This window comes from Passer domesticus, chromosome 8 (genome assembly GCF_036417665.1).
Source record: "Passer domesticus isolate bPasDom1 chromosome 8, bPasDom1.hap1, whole genome shotgun sequence".
Taxonomy (NCBI): domain Eukaryota; kingdom Metazoa; phylum Chordata; class Aves; order Passeriformes; family Passeridae; genus Passer; species Passer domesticus.
The window spans coordinates 48,132,505-48,157,488 of NC_087481.1; the positions used below are offsets into that span (position 1 = coordinate 48,132,505).

The 24,984-nt window shown below is 38.8% G+C and overlaps 1 protein-coding gene across 3 annotated transcripts in view; it reads right to left on the reverse strand.

Moving 5' to 3' along the window:
* LOC135306784 (VPS10 domain-containing receptor SorCS1-like) overlaps nucleotides 1–24,984 on the reverse strand; it is a 257,644-nt gene that overhangs the window by 129,173 nt on the left and 103,487 nt on the right. For all 3 annotated transcript variants that reach the window (XM_064431250.1, XM_064431251.1, XM_064431249.1), the window contains exon 3: nucleotides 12,323–12,422. In XM_064431250.1, the coding sequence (XP_064287320.1) occupies nucleotides 12,323–12,422 (100 nt within the window). The remainder of the gene's footprint in view (nucleotides 1–12,322; nucleotides 12,423–24,984) is intronic.

Sequence of the window (24,984 nt, forward strand, 5' to 3'; positions counted from 1 at the left end):
ATGTTGTTTTCTTTTGATGAATCTGCTTCACTTATTCACAATTTCATTAAATATTTCCTATGCAGCAAGCATAGGAAATATCTTCTTACTGAAATACTTGTTTTTTTCCATCTCAGGTGGTAGAGACCATATATCTCACACAGCAATAATACAAAAGTGTGTACAGTGTAATGTAGCACCTATTCATATAATTCCAAACAGAACATATACACACAGCTTTAGTATGGCTGTAATGTAGATATATTGAACAATATTAACCTTCTTTATAGTGGGAACATACTTTTTATTATGCACATGAATTGACTATTAATAAAAACTGTTTGTACTTATACAGCACCTCACTCCAAAAAACTCAGTGAGATTTTCTCAGCAAAATAAATTTCTCTTTTGCAGAAGTCAGGAGCTACCATTTCCAAATACAAAGCTTCAATGCAGCTTTTTCAAAGTTATGTGTTAAATGAGAAAGCAGGTAAAGAAATAAGAAGTTATTGATTATTAATTTTTTTTTTACATTTGTTAAAGTCACCTCTCCAATCCTACAGATATGAAAATAACTCAGTTAACTTGAGTACTGACATCTTTGGAGATGCAGTGACACAAGCTGTAGTCACACAAGGAGCATTCCAAGTTCCTGACAGGTTGTTGTAACCTACATTAAAGTCTGTGCCCCTTTTGTTGGTGGGTGAAATTCACCCTTTTTGGATGAATTAGCTGAAGGATACCCTGGGCTGTGCCAGCCTATCACTTGTAGGAGCCAGGTACAACAGAGCCAGACTCCAAGGCTAAGCTTTATTCACTCTGGGATCCTCCTCATCAACCCATGGCTGGTTTTGTCATGGGGTGCCCTAGCAAAATAAAACCATATACAGATTTGGCTGTATCTATAGCATTCAGGGACCTAGCTAAAGAAAGAATTTAAACTTCCATTTCTTGTGACTTAGCTCCACAAGGCTACATTGCTAAACATGCAAACTTGTTATGGTACATCTGTTGTCCAAACTGCCTGCAGGTCCTGCCTGGTTGCAAACACCAGAAACACCCTCAAAGAGCCACTTCATGGCTGATTTTTCTGATCCACACCAACCGTTTGGTGAGTATCAATCATGTACTTTTAGCTTAGATTATTCTCACTGAAAGCAAGGGAATCCCAAAGCACGAAGAACTGTGGGTTTTTTTATTCTCCCTGAATTTCCTTTCAGCACAGGCTTGGCATGTTTGCAAACCTCACCTTCAGGGTAGGCTTAAATTCTCTCTTGAAAGACACTGAGGTGGCAGCCACACTTATATAAGAGCTGCTGTACACAGCATGATTTTAGGGGCTCTAACATCACAGGAGCAGGCTGTGACAAGCATAGCACTTGCTGCTAGCCCATTAAAATAGACTGCTTGATCATTATCAACCACCAGGAGAGAAAAATGCTTTTATCAATATTATTTAGAGATGTGAGCTGCAGACTCCTACTCTAGGAAGAAAGGAACACCTATCCAGTGCATTGGCATACAAGAAAAGACAGGCCATGAGGCTCAAGAGAGTTCTCAGGTACACAGCACTTGCTCCTCTCGACTTCCAGAGCACAGTATTTTTATTAGCAAGGCTCATGGCATATCTGTCCTATAGTCGCTGGAAAACCTTTTCTGTAAAATAATTGGGGCACATTAGCTGAAGGAAGGGAACAAAAAGAGGAAGGAAATAAGCCATATCATCATATGAAACATATCTACTCTTTCACTTGGATTTTTCTTATATTCCTGATGACAACTGAGAGAGAGATTAAATTTAAAGTCTCATTAAAATGTTGTTGTTGTCCCCAAGGTATATACAGATGTGGTTTGGAATTTTCCCTCTTGCCATCTTTAGAAAAGTTTCAGTAATAATGAAAAGGAGAGGAAAACCTAACAAGTTCAACCAGGCAAAGAGCCAGAGCTCCAATTACAGTACGATGGGAAAAGAGTAATAGATTTTAATTGGTGCCCAAGGGGGGAAGGTCAGTCTCTTTGCAACAATGGGAGTCTTTGGTGGTAATTGACTGAACACTCCTGTGAGAGCTTGCAAATGGCAGCAACACACTTGAAACAGCAGCAACAGGAAAGGTTTGGCATCCTGGAGCACAAGGAGAAGTTTTGCTGGTAGAGGTAGTACAGAAAGAGAACAGTGAAACACTTTAACAAAGAACGTGACTTGGGAGACAGCTCTCAGGTTTGAAATGTCAAGATATATTTTCATTAGAGAAATTTATTTAAGTTTAGAAAGGAATACTGCCATGCCACTGATGTTAGACACACAGGGGTCTGGAGCAGCAATGATCTGTCCACTGCTACACTGAATCATTGAATGCTGAATTAAACTTCCTCTATTCCTCCACGATAATCTATTGCCACACTGCCAAACAGGCTCAAATGATTGATGTTTTCCTTTCTGCACCTTTTCTTTTTTGGTTTCTTTTTTTTTTGTTTGTTTGTTTTGTTTATGTGAAAGGGTTTGTTTATATCTGTAAGCAATACAAATGAAGGGCACAAACTTGCACAGGTGAACTTCAGTTTGTAAGTACCTCTCAGAAAGAAATGGTATAAAAGGAGATCTGGAAGATTATGATCTTCCAGAATCAGGATCACAAGAATTAGTGATTTTCAGGAGAAAAGATGATTTTGTGGCTAGGATTTAAACCAAAATCCTGTGTTCGGTTTCTGTCAGCAGCTGATTATTTTTTGACCTCTGAAAAAAATAGATTTGATCTCGTTCATAAACTAAGACTGACGATATTTCTCCTGAACTACCAATTAACAAAAAAACCCCAAAAAAAACAAAAAACAAAAAACAAAAACCACCATAAATGAGCAAAGGTCTCAAGTAGAAAAAGAAAAACTGCCACACTTTCTTCCCCAGTTGATACTACCTGCGTTCATCTGCAATTGTTCTTTACTTTCTGGGAGCTGAGCAACATGGCATTAGGGAGGACATATGGATGTGTTTGTGTTTCTCCCTCCACTGCCAAAAGCTAAGCACAAGCTGCTGTCATTCAGATTTGCTAAGCTATTACACTGATTATTTACCATTAGTAATAAATGGAAGACAAGTTGTACACCAGAACCCAAAGGAACAGATTCTGCTCAAACACAGAAAAAAAAAAAAATTCTTATCTTATAAATAGGACAGAAGAATCTTGGTCTTGACGCAGAAGGGTGAGTCACAATAACATGATTTTGTGTTTTCAGGGCTGCATAATGTCCAGGAACAGCTGTAAGCCCATTGCCATGCTTATTATTAAGGAATTACTTCTAATGGATTGTCTTCACCAGAAAGCTACATCCAGAGCACACAACATGCCCAAGAGTATAGAGTTCACAGAAATTGCCTACGAGGAAAAGAGACCAGCAACCAGACCGCATACACAAGGCTAAATCCTCTAAAACATTTTCTATCTGAAAAAAAACAACACAGAAAAATAATACTCAAACAATGTGCTGTGCAAAGGACCCCTACACCAGAAGAAGATAATTTTTTTAACCATATCTGATGAAAATACATCTTCTAATTCTGCATTGTGATTGGGCACCATAAATTAAGGTTTTGTTGGTAACTGTGCAGTTGCATGGAGAACTTATTCCACAGCTTTCTGTCTATATTTAGTCTGTGTGGAAAAAGATACTGCATAAACACATAACCCTGAGAAATGTCTGCACACAAAGAATTTGTAAGGCAAGGACCAGAACATAGTTTCCTTCTAATTCTCCTTATTACCTCTAATGAAGGAATTAGGTACATGGGACTGGAGTCTGAAGAGATTTTATATTTACACAGAGGCAGAGAGACCTAAATGCATATGTGCACTGGAGAATTCAGTGCTTTGAACTGAAGTTGCTCAGAGCAGACTTTTAATAACAATAGAATCAGCAAAGTGATTAAAAACAAATTTAAGTACCATTATTATGTTCCACTGTTTTTAGCAGAATTTATCTTGGTAAATCTTTAAAGAATTTTAAAAACATTTCAAAACAAAATGGCTTTATCTTTTTGCACCCAAAACATTGTTATTCTAACATCAATCTCTTCAAGACAGAAAACTCTTAGATGACCTCAGCAGAGAAAAATAGTGTTTTGACTAAGAATAAGTGCTTTCAATCAATATGATCTTTTTACTTTCTCTAAATAACAAAATCCATTATTCATAATATTCTATATGCAATACAAAACTGCAAATTTGATTTCTGCTTGTCAAATACTGTGTTAATTTAAATGTTTCTGTAAAACATTATCTTTCAAAAATATTTCACCAGCTTTTTAACTGCAGTGTCAGTTTAAGAAAAAGCAACAAAAGTGTGTTGGCTGACAGATTTATGGTAACAGTTGGCCACACTCAAAATTTACTACCAAGTATTTCAAATCCTCACATGCTCTTAGCAAATGTGCACAGAAACACAGTGAAGGTACAAGTGTGACCTGAAAAATTTACCATGATATGATTTCACTCTCCCATCCATGAAAACATGTTTAGGAAACAGTGGTCTGGGTTTGACCCACTGAATCAGAATACATAGCAAGATCTCCTCTGATAGTTCTTTGTGAACATATTTTGGTCTACTTGGTTAATGTCAACCTCAACACCACCCTCAGCACTGCCTCCAACAATTGCTATTATCATTGCTCTGCTCCCTCAACAGCTTTCTCTCACTTATCCCTAAAATATTTACCTTTACAGAAACAGCGACCACATTTCAGTCCTTCTCAACATGGTAGAAGAGATTCCTCCACAGAAAAACTGAGTTTGTGCAAATTTGTGGGAGACCCATGCCCATCTGAAAGCCACATCGTGGCAGACAGAAATAGAATTAATTCTGTTTACTCCCCCCACAGCCTCCCCATGCCATTGCTCTCACAGCTGTGATAAGCATTGTATTTTCTTTGCTCCCCAAGTTATATGCCTTTCCTAAATGTTTTAATTCCTTTTTTGACTGCTATTGAGAAAGAGGTCGAGAGATGGGAATCGAAAGATACAATAGAAAATATATAGATTACAGTGCCTTATTTTCAGACAGTTTTGACCCTTGAATTCTCTGGTTTGTGTTAAATTTGACTCTTTTTTATTATTATCATTATTATTCTGGCACTGGAAAAATCTCTCTTTGTCCTTGCAACAAGAAACCTAAGCCTTTCACACTAGCACCAAAAGGAAAAGGCCATTTGTGGGTTTTGCAATATCTTTTTCATACCAGATACTTAATTATTCCCATTTTCTCCACAAAGCTTGGCTGCTTCCTCAAGGACCTCTTACTCTTAATTTGATATATGAGTCATCACTTGTTGGTCTCCAGTTCTCATGTTATTTGCATACAAGTCAAATTCCACATTTTCTTAGCAGGAGATGGCTTTCTAATTACATCCATTAATCTTTGCCATCACTCCCCTCTCCCTGCATTTACTAGCTCTTATCAATCAGAAGTTTAATAATCAAGAATTTTTTTCTTGTTTATTTTCTTCACTTTCTTCTCCCTGTACTCCAAGCACAGCTAGACAGAAGGCAAAACCCCCGAGTATCCTGTCATGTAATCTTTCATTTCTGCATAGCAACATATCTAGACTGCAGAAGGAGTGAGCAGTTGCAATCTGCTGGCAAACATGCCCTACAGATTATACAATCTGCTAATTAACAGCTAGTACTTTGCTGCAGGCCTTGCAAGGGAGGGTTGAGTGGTCAATATTCAAAAAACATTTCGTTTTTTTTTTACATTTTACTATGTTATACATTTCCAAAGTGCCACAAAACAGCCATCACATGGTTATGTCACAGTGTTCTTTTCATGTTCATCACATGATGTTATGTCACACCATGTTCTTTTTCCCTTGAAGGTGAACTTTCCAAGATATATACTATGAAGACAACTTCCAAATTTCATGACCAAAAAAGTATGTTCCTACCATGACACAACAGGGAAAGGAGATAAAAGAGATTTAGTTATGTATCTTTAATACCTCAAAACCCAGAAGGTAACTGAAAAAAAAAAACTCTGCTGTCCATATTTTTAGCCCAACTTCCTGGGACACTGAACAAACTGATTTTCAACCACTTGGGACCAGTTTTTCATAGGAAAAAAAAAAATCAGTATTATGGCAACTGGCTTCCTTCCTGGTTTAAACAGCCTGTCTTACTTATGGAAATGGATGGAGCTACAAGTTTGAAGCTATGACAGGTCTGTTCTTGCTCTGCCATCAATCCCAGCTGCCTCTATATGGCCTGCGACTACCAACATATTGCTCCTGTGCTCTCTAAGCTGCTGGCATGTATCCTTCCTTGCCAAAAGGGGTATCATCTGTTCCAGAGTATTTGGTAAAACACAGAGGAATAAAAGGGGATAAAAGAATTGAAGGACATTCAACAAGAGATTATCTTGCATAAATTTTAATTGTCCAGTTTACAGAAAACAGGGAACAGACTCAGAAGGGAAAGAACACTTTTGAAACTCTAAAGTTGAATTCCGTGGCTTGTACCTCCCTATCATTAGTTTCAACACCCAGTGTGCCCTTGGAGACTTCTGTGAGATACAAAGGCATACTGTAGTGCTACTTTGAGTGAGGAAATGTCAAAACTGCCACTATATTTGATAGGCTTACAAGAGCAGAAGTGGAATAAATGGGCTTTGATTTCACTTCATATCCAAGAAGAGATATGGATGTAGAGTGATGGCAAGGGCTTTGTGTGTAATGGCTATTGTGAGAGCTGTCATCTACTGCAGCCATGAATCAGAAAGTTTGGTAGCAGATTCTGCCAGACACTTCAAAAGTAAAAATATTCACTTTGAAAAATGAGGCTCTGCCTTCAGTTTGTTAATATGGATGTTAATGATTGTTAATTATTTGTTTCCCCATTAACTCAGTATTAAAGACAGCACCAGCTTTACAGTGACACATCTTCACTGTCTCCAGAGAAACTACCCAACTGCCAGACCATATCCAACAGATGTGAGCAACTATCCACCTTTCTAAACTAGCAAAAAGTTATCCTTGTTTGCATGTGAGATGGGAGGCAGAAAAGACAGTCTTCTGACATGGAAATAAAGTCTATACTTGTTTATCTGGTTCACAGCTAGAATTACTCTTGAATCTAAAGGTATTACAAGCAAAAGTGAAAACTGTAATTGCATTAATCCAAGGACATCCCAAGATTATCAGATTTTCCAGTTACCATCACCAGAGGCTTGTAAAACAGTTGACTTAATCCATCATTATTGCTGAACTGCAGAAAATTAAAGACTTCTTAATTCTCAGTGTGAGACATCCCTCTTCCCATGGGTAGTGAACTGTCTGCATGTGTACAGTGCTATCCATAGAACCACCCCTGCAGCCCAAGATTATCTCTTGTAGGTTCAGGATTTCAACCCTTTTCAGATGAGGTGGAATCTTTAGCTCAAACTGCAGAATGAAACAGATTTAGGGCACAGTATTTAGAGAAAAATACTCTCTCTGAAGCAAATTATGAAGCTATAAAGAATCATTAATTGTGGTTATAGCATAGGAGACATTTCATGCACCATCCTATGTTACACAGCGCTTAATCCAAACAGAAGTTTCCATTTGAACAAATTTATGTTTTGATCTCCAAAATGCTGCAGGACAAGGTGGTTCCTCCCTTTAAAAACGTACAAAAACATTCTCAGTGAACATCTCCTTGAAATCTCCTGTTCCCCACAACATTTAAAAGAAAAGAAAGCAACAAAAAGAAGAAAAAGCTCCACAAACCCAAATGCAATAAAACACCACCCAAAACACCCCAAACAATTCCAACCATTCACAAATGCCTTTTTGGTCTCTTACGACTGTCTCTTTGAAGGTTGGACTTACAGCCTGCAGCTAACAAGGACCTTTCCTTCCAAACAAAAAGAGGAGAGCAAGAAAATAATTGCTTTTATCTCACCAATCACACAGTGTGCTACTGGCATGACTGACAGAGGCTGCCTTCCCACTGTGCCTAATTTGCTAAGGATGCCATCCCTTGACCACCACAGGATTGACTTAGCCCACAGTGAGGTGTGCTCAGAGCTCTGCTGAGCTCTAACCTCTCCAGTACAAACTGAAAGCCTTCACACCAAGATTTACAGAGGCTGCAAGGAGGACACAGCTGGAAACAACTTCTTCCTTGACTGAAAAAATCAACACCTGCCCTCACATCAGAGTTCTGAAAGCTTCCATAGCAAGGCAGGTCAGAAACAGAATTTTTAGAAGTGTTCCCAAAATTATTTTAGTAACTGAAGATAGGCAGACTTCTGAGAAACAGCAATGCCAGGTGGAACTGTTCACCTCTGTGGACATTTTCCACAACACTTAGAAGAGTGGGTACAAAGGCAAGTGTAAAGCACACAGCTCCAGGTCTCACCCTTTATACAAGGGGAGGGTTTAGATTCCACAAACAGAAATTCCCTAAAGCAAATCAACTCACCTAATACCAGAGGACAGAAAGTAGCAATCAATCATTCCCATTTCAGCTAACAAGGGTAAATTTTCTACTGTTTTGACTAATAGAAACCTCTGCCAACTATTCTGTGCAGAACCACCAGCCAATGATAGAAAGAACAGAAGGCTAGGCTGCCATTCCTTTAATTTCCTTTCATTTAAAACTCATAATATAAATAAATTTGAAGCAGTTGGGGATCTAGCCAGCATTGAAACACAAACAATTTTATTTACAATAAATATCTGCTATCTTGGTGCTACACACTCAACAGGACAATGCTTAACACACTGTGATAAAGGTGATAAACACAAGCAGTGAATATCAAGGAAGAGGAAGGCATCTGTAATCCATTCATCTTTAAAGAGATAAAAAAATTAACACTGTTCCACACAGCAATTAAAATCTGAACAGTTGGAGGAATAAAGAAAAAAAAATCAAAGCAGACCTGTGGAAAGGGAGAGAATAAAACAAAACAAACAAACAAACACTACCACAAAAATGCAAACCCACGGGAAATATCTGATGCACTAGTCCTATTAATAGCACAAAAGTCACTGGCAGATGCTATCACCCAGCATTTGTTAATTAACTGAAGATACACAGATACAGGGGGCTTGAAAGTACAAAGAACGAATGGGCTGCACAAACTGGCTCTTTGCAGAGAACACAGTGTGCTTCCTACAAGGATCCAGCATCTAAATTAGCCAGCAGCACTTCCTGAGTCAGAGAAAACCTCCAGTTAAACAAATTCTGGAGTCCCCACCATGATCCATTCACTTTTTATGTGTGTATGCCTATGATTTTCCATGCAATGAGTAAAAACAACCTATCTGAAAGGCTTTTATAGAGAAAGACTGCAAAGCTTAGTGCATGTGACTTTCTAGGAAAATGAACGACACACTTCTATGAAAACAGAATTTCAAAGTATCTACTTGGATTTATATTTTAGTTTAGTTTGTAACCCACCAGCACTATTCCCAAACAGTATTTCTTCATGTAGAAGCATTCAAATAATTTTCTTTCTCATCACAGAAGGCTCTGTGAACCTAACAAATAAACCAATGTTGACATACCTAAGCCTAGGGATTTATTACACATTGCACATATCTCTTCTGGAGACTTGTTGACAAATACTCAAACAGGCTCTGTGGCTTTGGCAAGATCCATGTGGTACATTTTTTACCCCCTGATCTGTGTCATCTGTCATACGACCAGGTAGCACAGTAATTCAGTAAAAGGAAAGAAAACTAAAAAATGTTTCCACTTCTCTTTGCCAGGACTTATACATCACTAGGTTACTAAACCACTTTCTGTCATTTGCTTTGGAAAATATTGTAATTCAGAAAAATGCCAAGCAACAGCAATAGGTTGCCAGTTTAAATTGTAAATAATGATTGACTTTGTTCTAGTTTTTTTTTTCCCAAGCATCCTTTTGCAATATGACATTGCCTGTGATGTCTGGTTAAAAGATTTAATTTTGTTCAATAAAGAGACACAAATTGGAAGTCAAAAGCTTTTAGAAATAAATTGGCATGCATGGGCTGTGGGAAGCTCTGCAAATACTGGGTATTTATAGACCCATTTTTTTTTTGTAGATGGAGAAGAGCAAATAAATTACAACAAACAATTTATTCAACATGATGTTGTTTGTTCATTTCCAGAATGTGAAAATAATCAGAAATTCATGAACAAATCTATCAATTACTTTAATAAATCCAATTACATGCATTCTACCATTCACTGTTCTAAGTGGTCTGCTTTGCAAAGAAGAGACAAGACTTACATAAATGGTACAATTGCTTTTTTTCATTACAGGCAATCAGTCCTGAGTCAGCTAAGTTCAAAATTTATCTTCTGTTTCAATGGAACTAGTCCTAAAAGTTAAATATGTGCTAATTTTATTTTTTTTTCCCAAAACAAGGCAACTTCAGTAAGTTAAGTACGTGCTGACCCCCCTTACAGATCACTGCTGTAGCAAGGTCTCCCATCTAATAACTTCAAGATGAAAAATGCACCATTTTCTTTTCCACTACTGAAGAAGCCTTTTCTCTCTGCCAAGGAAGGCCTTGTGGAACAAAGCACATTGAAGGCTGCAGCTGTTGTCTGAGAAATCATCACGTACAACTAATATTTAGGGAAAACACACCATTAGCATTTGCCCAACACTAACTGCAGCAGGGTTTATAAAATTCACGGAGATTAGAGTAGTTGAGTCCTAAATTTTAAAAGTATTTCTGCAGCTATCCACCCAACCGTATCAGTGAAACAAGATGCAACTTTAAAAGTAATCAGATTTTCTGAAAGTGTTATGAGGTTTCGGGGAAGAAGAATGGATCAGGTCTTAGGAAACATAGATTCTTCCTTGGTGGCAAAATTTTTAAATAGGTTTCCTTCAGCTTTTCACTCCACAGCAGGTATAATAAAGACCTTGAACTTCAGTATTTTTGCTTTCCCTGTAGAAGTATTAGTGTGAACGTGTGTCATGCCCTCTTAGCCTTGGCCGAATGTTTGGGTTTCTAAAATTAAATGTTTATTGACAAAATGGCCTGATGTTCTATAGAGACAGACAGCATAAGGAGGGCCTCCAGAAGTTCTCCTTGCAAGCCTAACTCTGCTCCTGCTAAAATAAACATTCAATCTTTCCACCAGACCATTACCTAGGTCCTCTCATCCCAGGTGTTGCAGCTTTCCTCTGGCACTGGATCACGTTGACTACAGGCCAACTTTACAGTAGACTTCTGCCAGAAAAGATAGTTCCACACTTCTGCCTGAAAGCTTTTTCCTTCCGTCTACTTAGTTTTTGAGCTGGAAAGGGATTAGTTTTCAGGCAGGTCAGTCCTGGATCCAGCTCACCAGATGGCTGCACAAACAAGGGTGGCAGGGTGGCAGAGAAGGGCAGGGAGTGGGAGGGGGCAGGATGCAGCCAGAGGTGATGAAGGCTCCCGGTGCCAGCCTGCACCTGGCTTGCTGAAGGACATTTAAGTGATCTGATAATTTCATTCTTCAGCTGCTAGAGAAAAGCTTCATATCTTCTTAAGGGTCAGTGTCAATGAGATGACATCTCTCCACTAATTTGGGGCCATTTAATTGCAATTTAAACTGCTAAGAATTGTCCTCTTTGGTTAGGACAGCTCCCTCTATCTTTCACAGTCTGTCTTAAAGAACTCATAATTGTTTCAGTGTAATGAGAACAGCATTATAGTGACCTCAGCTACCCAAATACACCCAGCCTCCTTTACAAGTGAGTCTACTAACATTTTCTGCCAATGCAATTCAGCTTTGCCTGTAGTGACTCAAACTATGCACAAGGACTGAAAAACACAGAGTAGAAAACAAAAAAAAAAGGTGTCAAAAATGTATCTCAAAGAAGGCATCCAGATTCCCTTCATGAATATGTCAGCATTATAAATTCATAGTAAAGTGTTAGTCACTAGGGTGTCTGAATGATTAAAACCTTCTGGGCTTCGAAGGCTTTTTCTCTGCAGGAATTTGTCAAATCCTGTTCAGTTCACCTTTGGGAGCACTTAGAAGACAAATAATGTTACATACAATCTGGCCACTGTAGATGCATTTCTGCCATTTTAACAAGTCTCTCTCTCCTAGAGAACAAAATCAACACCATCCAGAAGGTAAGCAAACAATCACATGCATGGTACCTGTCCATTTAATAGGCATCCTTCCCTCAAGTATTACTGGTAAGTGGTATAGGTGGTACAATTTGGGTTATATTTTGATAAAGTAACACATTTTTTCCAAGGCAAGCGTGACAGAGAGATTCTTGCTACTTAAACAGTAACAGATGTTGAGGAAAATAGAAGAGATGTCCAGGGCAGAAATAGCACCATAAAGTTAAAATGAGCCAACACATCGTCACCTACCTTACGTTTGTTTGTTGGGCAAACATACAAGTAGCTCAAAATAGTCTTCAGACCAACTTTATCATTCAGTTTCTCATATGTTGTCCCATAATCTGTTGACCTACAATTCAAGAGAGATTCTTATAAGTACAAACACTTAATCACAAAACCACAAGTCACTTGGCAGCTTTTCAATATAAGTCATGCTTTAAATAGCAGAATGGCTCTCCAGAGCTTTTTCAATGATTCATGTAGTATATAATGATACTTAATTATATACACACAGCATCATGTGCATGTTTATAATTTGCATTTAAATTAGATTAGGAAAACTTCAACCAGCATCTTCCCAAAGCATCTTAAACATGCACAATAAGAAATGCTACATCCTGCATACAGAAGATAATGATTGTCAGAAATGCCAAATAGCAGACAGCAAGAGACTAAAGTTATCAATTCATCATATACTCCAAGCTTGGACTGGTTTTGTTAAGATGGTTCCTCTCAGCACATTCCAAAGCAGCTTCTGTAACACTGACTAGCAGAAAGGATGGACACATGTGCTTTACTCTTGCTTTAAAAGCCACCATTCAGTAGAGAAAATATTTCTGAAATTAGGGTTGCCCAGAAAGACACTTACTACACGTCTTGGGGAAGAACAAAGTCAACAAATAAGACTGCCTAGACTTCCTGTAGGAGTTACTTTTAACATGTGACTGGAACCAAGATCAATCATCAGCAGAGGTTTTATTCATTATGCAGCTCATGCTTGCCAGAATTCTGTCCCAGGATCCCAGGGATTTAGATAATCAGCCCAGCCCAGTAGAGTTGGCATCCATAAATTGGAGAAAGGGACATGAATCTGGGTAACAGACATTCAAAAGCATAACGTATTCCTGTGTGTCATCTGCAACATGTACAAATGGGCCTATATAGATCTTCACTTGCAAGCAGTAAAATGAATTTTCCCTTTTGCTAAGCACTGCAAAACCAGACATTCTTAAGTAAAATCTTGGCAGTCATTATTTGCAGGTTCTCTCCTATCAGGGCAACAGTGGCTAAATTCACAAAGGCATTTAAGACCTTTAATGCTTACTTTTTTTTTTTTTTTCTGGAATATGGAGGGTGGAACATTTCTAAATCAAGTACCATACCTACACTCATATTATAGCTTCTGGGATGTCAGATTTTGCAATCAGTACATGAATAAAAGAAGAAAGCAGCAGCTAAGGGTTTTATCCATGAAAGATGAATTGCACTAAAACGTGAATCTGCATTAAAGTTGAGTCTTTCTATTTAGGAACTTTATAGAAGCCTTTGCACATATCTGCCTGCTCATATAACAACTGCCCTATGATTTATGTCTATAGATTTCTCCTTCCCTCCAATAAACACACGCCCTCCTGTGTGCATGTATGACCTTTGGTGTTTAGAACATTAATGTCAAATTCTCAGCTGCTGACTGATCTTTCCCTTTATAAGGTCATCTCTCTCAGGAGCATATATAAACTAACTGAGCTATTTCCTCAGAGAACTGAGGAGTAGGATTCTGTGCTGGTTGTTTCTGTTACCAAATGTTTCAGAGAAGCTCCAGAATCCAGGTGAGGAGATCCACAGCAGGGCGCTGAACACAGCCTGGCCAAGGACTGCAGCTCACCTTTGTTACCTTGCCCCACCTCACCACCCAGTCTTATCACAAATTAGTACTTCTGCTGCCCTCTGCCTAAACCCCAAAAGCTACTCTTTGTGAGGTTTCAGCTGACAAAGACATGCAAAGAGAGTAAGGACTAAATCTGACCCGAGATAGGAAAAATATATTAACAAAATAATGCTGCTTTTCCTTATACCAGTGACAAGAATTCAAAATGGGATAGGATAGGAGCAAAGAACATCTTTGAAATTATTCAAGAAAGGCAGCCAGTACCCCTGCCACAACACAGGCAAAATTATGTCAACAGCCTATTGCAAATGGTAATCTCAGAATTGCCAGCCACTTCTTACTTCAAATCTCTAGGCAATTGTTTTGCATTCACAGCTTTATTTACAGGTAACACTCTATACAGATGGAAGCGTGTGCTTCTGTCAACATCCATAAAAGAAACCGAAAGATTTAAAAGCTTAGAAAAACATCTTTTTTTTTTTCAGATGAACGAATTCACAAGCAATCAAAGGAGCTACTATTAGATCTTATTCTCATTATTGTGTTCTAAACTGACAATATCTAGTCCTTCTACCTTTCCATTTACCAGTTCTTTCTTTGATACCACTTTACAATTACTCTTAATTTTAACAGGGGTGGGGGGCGGTGGGGAGGAGGAAAATATTATATATACAAGTCAGATAGGCATCCATAAGTGTTTTACCACAAAGAAATGGTAATACAAACATTTGCAGAGCAGTGGGAAAAAAGAATTATATCAAAGGAAACACTGCATACATGGGAGGTCTCTGTTGGGATCTAACCCAGGCATATCACCAATGTGCATTTGTCTTATTTCTTATATATTTATATATATGTATACAAGCAGGCACTGATTAGCAGCGTAGATAATGAGCTTTGTTTGTCCTATTAAATGGGTGTATAAAGCAGCATGAGACTCCTAACCCATAAAAACACATCAGCCATGGGATGGCCCAGGAAGCCAGCCTAACCTGGAAGAGCTGCAAAAGACAGATGCACCTCAGCAGGGTGCAGGCATTAATGACAGAGCAGGATCAACAAATTCAATCCCAGTTATGTGAAGGGGAAAGGATATGCAGGAACCAACATCTCCACATTTTGTGTGGAAGGCTGCTCCTCTAAGTTTTGCTAAGAGAAATCAGTTTTAGTCCATCTGTATAACATGAGCAAGCAAATGCCTGGAGAAATCATTGTAAAGCACTAAACCCAGGACCTGCAGAGCTGAAAACACAAAAATACACTATGCCCTCTAAATAGCTACAGCTAATGGAATAACTATATGTAAATGAGCAAACAGTAAACCTTATTTTATTGTGTCTTGTGTAGACACATGTGTTGCAATGGTTCCTCAAAGTGTTTGGGGGGAGAAGGGGGATGTGAGTGGTACATGGTGGATGTCACTAAAATGCAGATGACAGTAGAAGAATAACATTAAGAAAATAAAAGAATCTAGATTCAATTCTGAACTTCACACCCGTCCCACCATATTAGTTGCAATTGCTATCATTAAATCCTAAATTTTACCAGTAGCTGTTTAAAACCAACTCCCTATTTTTTCAGTAAAGCAGAAGACAATGCAAGAAGATAAACATTTTCACAATTATTAGCTCATTTCACAGCATAAAAATGTACCAGAATTGTGGGATTGAAGCTCTGGCCTTGCCAGTAATAAATTAAAACAAAACTAGAAACATGTAGAATAATTTCTGTTTTGCAAACTATTTGCAAGAAAGCTGACATTTAAATAACTTCATTATTATTCATTGACAGGGCTTTTCCCTCTCCTCGCGTCAGGGTAAATGACATTTCTATTACAGTATTATAATAAACTCCTGCACATTTTAAATAAAGTCACTGAATTCCATTAGTCCACCTACTGTCATGAATATATCTCAATCCATTCCTACCAATATTTCACAATTATAATAGGCATTCTGAATCAACCAGCAACATGAACCCTATGGAAATTTTCTTCTTTCTCAAGAAGCACAGACTGACATTCAGAGTACTGTCAGTTTGAATATATAGATTAAATAAATTCCCTAGCAAGTTGCTGTTTTCTCCTTTGTTACAAATTTAAGGTTGCCCGTAGTTATTATACATAAGGTGCTGAAGACTTGAAGAACTGAAGTGTTGATCATTTGGTCAGGAGGGCTTTTTTTTTTTTTTTTTTTTTATCAAGATCTTTCCGGAACACTCAGTGAGAACAAAAGAAAACCATTACTTGCAGACTTTAAGCTGCCTCATGTCTCCTGCTTATCGAGTAAAGCTTTCTTCCCGTGTTAACAGATTAAGTTACTTGTTATAACACACATCATTAAGAAGCAATCACTTTAATTGGCACCATTTACTTTTTTTAATCCCCACCAGTTACGCCTGGTTTTCATATATTACCTTGACTGCTTCCCCCAGGTCCACCATGAGAACACTGCACTTCATGTCCTTATCCCCTCCTCCCTCCACAGTTTAATTTGCTGCTCTAACCGTGGTCCAAGTGGCAGCCAGGACCAGAACAGCTGTAATGTGGTCTGCGAGCAGCAGAGCAGGGCAGCCTGTCCTGACCAGGAGCAGAGTGAGAGATGGGCTCTGGCCTTTTGCTCCTTCTGCAGATCAATTTACCCCTGGCACAAGCCAGGCATTTTTAAGTTAAGCAATGACTATTAGAACTTGTGTTCCAGCCTTACATATAACTGAGTTTGCCACCTGGTTTGCCTCCAAAGGGAATGGCCAGGTGAGCACAAGATTTGCCAGTTGCTATCGTATTAATTTCTGCCAGAGCAGATTTTTGGAAAGAAGCTTTTCAGATCGTAGAAGGCAGAACTGCAGAGCCACAGGCTGCACTTATAAAAGGCTTTCAAATGAACAAGTTTTTTAATAAAGGAATAATTAAGACATGAAAAATTATCGTTCATGTCTGAATGCAGAAAATACTGGAGCTGATAATTCTGGAGCAAATTTGTATTCCTCAATGAAGTGTTTTAGGCCCATTTTTAATCTCTGCTGTAGAGTTGTTGATTTTTGAACTCTTTTGTTCTGGGGAGACTTTGAGGTTGAGGTGCTATTCCTTCATCCCTTAAATTGAAACTCTTTACTTTGGTTTCATAGCCAGGTAGTAAAGCTTCCCATTGATTTTTGCCACACCACCATGTTTCACAAAAGCTAGTAATGTCAAAGTCTTCTTCGACAGCTGGCCATTTATGTTCACATGGTCCTCCTGTTAAGCCCTTCACAAGACATTGATAGATATCACTTCTGGTCTAATGCCTCTTTTGATTTAATTCCTTCATGTGCAACCCTGCTATTTTTTCCAGAAAGTAATAATGCCTGATCTCAGTTTCTCAGGGTGAAACTTTTTTTTTTAATTTAATTTTTTATTTTCATAGAAAGTTACTTTTGCTTTGCAAATTACCTTCCTTCACCCAGACACTTCTCACCACTGTCTGTCATTTTAATTCATTGTATAAATAATTCCCCAAGGCTTTTCACATTTCTAATGGGGTCTGTTTGCTTAGCTCATGGAGACTGACACATTTTGAATAGTTACACAATTCCACCTGGAAGAACAATTTCAAGATGTAAACACAGTAAATTCTGTGTCCTTGGACAAAATTTCCATGAAGAAAAGAGCTTCATAGGAGTTTTGTAAGACTTTGGTTCAAGAGGGCAACAGTCCGACAGCAGTGACAAGCCAAACAATTGGTTAGCATTTCTTTAAATAAAACACTTCAAATTTGTCCAGGCAGGTTGAAATTAAATTTTTTGACATCTCCAGCATAAAGAAAAATAAGGTATTTCAAAACTCAAGGGACCCACATTCCTCACTCCCTAAGTGAACACATTTCTGATTACTTTTTTCTCATGAGGCCCTCAGCAGGCTGGCAAATAGTACTGTTCCCACTGTCTAGGTGGGGAAACAGAGGGAAAGACTAGATAACTAATCCTACATTTGAAGGAAGTCTGTGACAGAGCCAAATTCAAGTCCCCTCAGGCTCCACCATCTTCCCATTCCATCCTGACAGTTTAAAATTTTCTGGGTTTTGTGAGTTTAAATAAGGACTGGAAGAAGTCTTGCTATCAATGGCAAAATGAAGTACAAAATTAAGAACAGTTTAAACAGGCATTTTAGAAGATATTCAAACCTCCATTTTGAAAATATTTTCTTCCAGTCTGAGCTGTGACTGTAGGTTTTACTGAAAATTAAGTCATAAATTTCTATGAGTTTAATGAAATGTGTATTTTTTTTCCACTCATGGGAAGAATTCCACTCATGGGAAGATTTTCCTCATCATAAAATAAAGTCTCCCAGCTGCAGAAGCCACCAAAAAGACTTGGAGAGGGAGTAAAAAAAATTACAAAGAAACAATAGGAAACTATTAAATTGACATTTCTCTGCATAATCAGTTAAAGTAATTCAATTTTCTTCTTTTCATTTTCAATCAACTTTTATTTGGAGTAATCTAAATGAACAGAAACCTACACACTCAAATTTCTTGTAATTTTTGGCTTAATATAGTTCAGCTGATTATTGCTATAAATAATTTAAAGATGTGACAAGCAGGAGAAGCAGTTCATATTTTATCATCCAATCCCCATTCTACCTATTGCATTGGATAATTTTTCAAAAGATTACCCGATTCAGAAAGAAAGAATTTAGGGGAGTGAGAGGGCCATGAGACATCATTTGTAGGTGACACAGATGAGCTTCTTGTCTCTCCTTCAAGTAATGGTTCAAGAAAAATAAATTTGCCTAATTTGTCTTCCATGTTGTTCCAGTGGAGAGCTATTAACTCAGGTTACCAACTCATAGAAGCAGAGAATATTTGTTCCTCTGTCAAGGTCAAGAAGAATTTGGTCAATTGCTTCAGAAGTCATGGGATGATAATGGTGGGAATATTCCAATAGGAGACAAGATAGGTTGTATGGGATGAAAGGAAATTGTGCCATCAGGGTGAGGTTATTTCTTCCCTTATCTGTGTGAGATGAAAGGTGAAGGAAATGGTCAGTTATGATGAACAAGCAAGAGTTCCCAGTTGGACAAGAGAGAAGAGCAAATCCACTCATACCATAATGCACAGCATTAGACAGCAGCAAGACTTAGGACTGTTAAATGCAAGGACAGGGAAAAGAAGAATTTTCCTAATAATCAGGGTAGCACACAAATGAGAACCATTATCCTGGTTTTGGCTGGGACAGAGCTCATTCTTCCTTAGCAGCTGGTCCAGTGTTCTGCTTTGGATTCAGCACGAGAATAATGTTGGTAACAGAAAAACATTTTGGCTGTGGCTGAATGGGGGCTATGCAAAGTCAAGGACTAGTTAATGTCAGTAAGAAAATGCACAAAAAAGCTGGGAGGAAGCACAGCCAAGACACTGACCCACACTGGCCAAAGGGATATGTTAACCATCGTGCCAGGTTTATACAAACTGGGGGAGTTACCTGGAAGAAAGGCCGACCACGGCCTGGGAACAATTTAGTGTCTGCTAGCAGGTGATGATCAATGGTATTGTGTATCACTTGTTTTTCTTGGGGGTTACCTCTCTCTCTTCTCCCCCTCTCCCCTCTCTCCCTTATAATTGTTATATTTTACTTTGTTTCAATAACTTTCCTCATCTCAAGGGATGAGTTGGGGGTTTCATTTCTTATTCTCCTCCCTATCCTACTGGGGTGGAGGGTGAGTGAGAGAGCAGCTGGGTGGTGCCTCGCTGCCAGCTGAGGTTAAAAACACAACACCTGGCTGGCAGGACTGAAAGTTGACATAAAGTCTCTGCAATTGCCCAAGCATGAGGCTTCAGGTCTTGTAAGTGCTTTTTTATCACCTGAAAGCTTGGACAATGGTGCTGAATAGGCTTAAGTACTCTTGTCCTGAGATCAGAATTATCCACCTGAATTGATCTGCACTGCTCTTGCTGTGATGCAAACCTTGTCTCTCTGAACTGCTAAAGACTGGCTGATATCTATTCTGCTAAAGCATAGCATTCTTTGCAGAGATCAATCACATCTCTACAAGCCATAGTGAACACCCCTCAGAACAAACTAATCCATGTTGTTCACTCAGCCTCTTCTTAGAGACACCTGGTGAATTCACTGGAAAATAAAACCTAGATAGGAAATAGTCTGTGGCACACAAAATCAATAGTACAGAATCAAAAATATAATGAGCTAAAGCTAAAACACCAATGTAGATGTATCTGTTTTAACTCTGGTACCATGTATTCCATTGCATAATTCCTCTTCAGATCCTCCTATCTTACCAAACTAGCCATGGAATAGCATAAGTCAGAACAAACTTCCATGTGAAAAAATACAGAGACATTCTATGCTTGTAAGATATCATTAAACGACTTTTTAAACATCAGTTTCTGATGGCACTGCCTTTTATAGCAGAAGTAACATTCCACTCTATTGTGGAGAAAAGCTTTTTATCTTCAGGCTTCAGAGACATTGCCACATAAAGGTTGGATACCCAAAGAAAAGAGCAACATCAAATATTTTAGCCTGAAAAAAGATCAAATTTGGATTAGATGGGAATGATGCACTTTTCCCCTCCTCCCTTTTACAGCTTCTCTAATTTTAGATGTCCGTCTCATCTTGTTAGATCAGTAACTGCACAGTGTAATGGTTTCTCATGTCAGCAGCCTGAGAACAGAAGGTTCTGGCAGTTGATAAAACCAAAACTCAGATTCCCCACTCCTCTGCCTGCTGATCAGAGATCAGATCCTGATCACACTCTCATGTAAATCCAGATTATTTACTGTGTAGATCATAAACCATCATAAACATGGAACTGGATAACTTCAATCATCAATTGCCCTTGCTTGGAAGCAATTGCTTCCAGGAAGTCAGAAGGATCTTTGCTGTCAGAATGCAAGACACAAAGATTTTTATTTCAAGCGTACAAAGATTTTGTTTGAAAAATAATGCACTGAGATTTGACCGGACTCTGTTCTGGAAGTGTTTCCAAGGCACTATTTTGCAGGAGTGGACTGTAAATTCACTATTTCTTATGGGCAAGCCCATTTTGGGGGTCAGCTGCATTCTGGAACCCCTCTCTGCTGTGCTAAGTGACCACTTGCATGATTGGCTCTGGAAAAGGGAATAGGATGCCAAGAGCAGAGGAATTTGGAAAAATAACTGTGGAGCTACCACCTATTTTGCCTGGCTACCAGACTGCCAGCAAGGCTGGTGTTTGCCACTGAGTAAGGGGCAGGAATTGGGTGTTCCTCTCCACTGCCTGAGCAGCAGAGAGGGTGACTTTCCAGAACTTTCCCCCTCAAACTCTCTCTCAGCTTCTCACCTCCCTGTGGCCTCAAAGACTCACCTCCAGTCCCTCACTGAGTGCAGCAGCAGAAGTCAAGAGCAGCATAGGGAGGCTGGCAATCACAACCCCTTTAGCTGTTCTAATCCAGGGCTGGGTGAAAGCCAACAGTGAGAAACAAAGGAGCAGCCATCAAAGCAAGACCTCCACTTGACCCTCGCAGGGAAATGCTCGAGAGGCTGGCTCAAGTGGTGCTCTGGCTGAAACATCAGTGCCATATCTCCTGCTCTTCTTATGATTCATTTTGTGCCACAGCATCTGGATGCATGCAGGAAGGACCAGTAACTGCACTAATTTTTGGCAGCTAATTAATATATACCAAAAATATAATACCAAATACATACCAAAAGCTGACAGGTTATTGATGCTCACTCATCTGGTGGTGTGTATGATCCAAGAATTTCCTCTGTTCCTAATTCCACAGTAGTGGTTTTCAATACTTTTCCATTTGCCATTACATTATTTTTAGTGAGACATGCAGAAGAAAGGAATGAGAGTTTACTGAAAACAGGCTTTTTCCTTGTTACCTTAAGGGAATTTTGAGGGATCAGTGGAATACAAGTGGAAGAGCACCAGTCTGGAAGATCTTGTTCACTTGGCTCATTTGTCAAAACAAACAAGCAGGGTAGGATGCAAATTGCTGCCCTTCCTTTATCAGAGGGATGAACACGGCAACACTGCAACTCAGAATGCAGACATTCCCAAAGGTTCAGCCTCTCTCAAGGCTCATGGTCATCAACAAAAGAAATCTCAGCCTAGCTGTGCTGGATATTAAAGTCATTCTTCCATATGTTTAAATCAAAAGCTGCCTTTTAAATTAGGATTGAAAATGACTTATGATTCTTCTTGCCATATGTTTACAGGGGCATACTGACATCAGCACACCCTTAATGCCAAATTCTTGCTCATAAAGTGGTTCCTTGAGTGTTGATTCTTCCCATTTTCACCCCAGTCTGGTGTAAATCACACAAATAGCTAGGACTGGAGCCCAGCAATCATCACGCTATTAACTTTCTAATTGATGGTAATGGCCAGAATAAATTTCAGGCACCCCAAGGGGTGGTTAATGGATTTTGTAGCTTGAGGGCAGAGCAACAGGAAGCTTTTCCATTAATCAGGGAGATGAGACAACCATACATGTCCTACACTTCCCCCCCCATCATAACACTAAGGTCATTGCAGCTTCCCTAAAAAAACCCTCACAGCAGGCTGAGCTCTGTTAGAAAGTTTGACACACTTGTTCAGCAGAGCTGCCTTAGCATCCACAGCCACATTACACATCCAGAAAGCCACTTTATTCCACCTCCAATTAAGAGTAAGGAGCAGTTTTACTGTGCCATAAATGCATTGCAGGTCTTCTGCGGGGTATATACTAAAAGCCAGAGAAAAGATTTTCTGGCTAGCACTATCCAAGCATTTGCAACACAATATGCAATCTTCAGTCTATCCTGCCAGTGCAAATCAACAGCTAGAAAGCTTAAAAGATTCAGACAGCCCAAGACATTATTGTCAAAATCACTGTCCGAGCCCCTTAGTTGTTATAATGGAGTAACTCCCAAGGACCAGCAGCATTTTAAAACCAGCTAAAAGTGTGTTTCATGCATTAACTCATACTAAAGTTAGTTGGAAGATGCAATCCCTTAGGCAATACTATTTTATTTTTTTTTTGCCTTACTTTAAAATATCATTATTCCCAAAAACTGGATGGAGTAATACAGGAGGGAAAGAGATTAAATTAAAAAATAGTAATTCAGAGTGTTTCATTTCACTTGTACCAGTGTTATCATTATCCGTTCAATTGAATATTTTATAACAGTCTGGCTGTCACCCTACAGGAAAAAAAGCCCTGATGAAACAAGGAGAAAAATCAAAATGAAGCACACTTTCAGTTTCAGATTATTTCTACATTTTCTGCCAAGATTTCATTTTTAAAATATTGCAGAAGACTTATCTGAATAATGCTGCATTTCCCAGAAGAAAATTATTCTACTGGAAAGGTTTTCAATTCATTCTCTGAGTCCAAGCTTTGAACAGCAAAGCTGCTAGCTTGACTCTTAGCATACCACAGCACCTAAGAAAGAATTTGTTGTTTCTGGATGCAAAAGCTGTGCTACTGGACTTCTCTACTCAAGAATCACTAATTAATGCTCTTAAGCAGACAAATACAATGAGCGTTACTGTTTTTCTTTTCAAATTGAGTGATGCAGCTTTACCATTTGTGTCAGCTGCGAATAATAGACAACACCCAGAGAGAGCCACGCAGCTTTACTTTTCCCCTCTTGGCTGGTAGAAGCATATTTATCACTGTGTATCTCAAGGATCAGTGGGGTTATAAAGCTTGCTATTTATAGCCACTCTTGGGGTATGGAGCAGGTGACAGCAATTTGTTCCTCTGACATCTAACCTTAGGTCAACTCCGGTAGCAGAAGATGGATTTTTACAGGAAATGAAATGAAAGTACACAGCAGAAGATTAATACTGTTTTCCAGGCCTGCAGAGAATGCATGCTCCCTATCACTCTGCAGAAAAAATGGTCAGGAGCTTGTGCTGTGTGTCAAGAATAGAGCAAGCTGTGGTCAAGGTGAGGTGTTCAAACAGTCTATTAGCAAGCTGATACACTGGCATCTGGGCAGAGAGGAATTGCAGGCTGACAGTCCAGAAATGAGCTCAGCTCTTCGGGTTCTTTGATTTTGAAAGTCATCTTTAAGAGACCAGCTACAGATAAAATGGGATTTGCTTTTATGTTAGTGGTAAAAGATAAAAGTAAGTTAAAGGATAAAAGTAAGTTAAAGCTTGGCTGTAAATTCCATATAAGAAACATCTTGCACAAGATCAGGTTACTCTTTTGCCCTGCATTGCAACAACATCTTATTTTAAATAAGTTTTCTGTTTGTAAGAATATAAAGACTGCAGATTAAAACATCTTTAAAAAGTCCCTGACATTAAAATCCTTACTGAAGGGCCATATACATCCACTACTCAAAACCCACATTCCTAAACAACCTAAAAAATAAATGTGACCAGAAGACTTATTTACCCCAAAAGCCATCTGTTTTTAATTTATTTGGAATTAAAATGATAAGGAAAGTTTTTCCAAAGATGTGGGTGTATAAAGACATTAATTATACAATCTAGTCATTAAAATAATGCTACCAACAGGAACTCAGCCAAGTACCTGAAAATTCTTTCCACCTTCTTATAACAGACCTGTCATCCTCAGCCACCGCCAACGCCCTTAATAAAGGTGTGTCTTCCAACATGCTCAAAAAATTACAGCTTTGCTAACCAAATTCCACACTTGACCACAAAAGCCCTATAAACCCCCAGTGTCCCAAAACAGCTGTAAAAAGCCATGCTAATTTCACCTGTGTGAAAGCTAAGGCTGGTAAAAAAGAGTTAATAATTACAAAAAGGTTTGATTTGCACTTGCAATAACAAAGGTCACACAGCTACATAAAGATTATACCCTCAAAAAAAGACCTTCACAAGTCCCTGGACATTTCTCTGGGAGGTGGTTGCCAAGTCCTATCCTGCTGTGTGATGGAAAGTCACTGAAAAATGACTGTAAGTGGAAGGTCTTCAATTCAGTTTTGATTTATTAGTGCCCAATTAGAACAGACACTTTAAGTAAAGAGTTGCTACGGCAGCCAAACACTGGAGCTGTGCCTCTGGGGGCTTGGGAAGGGA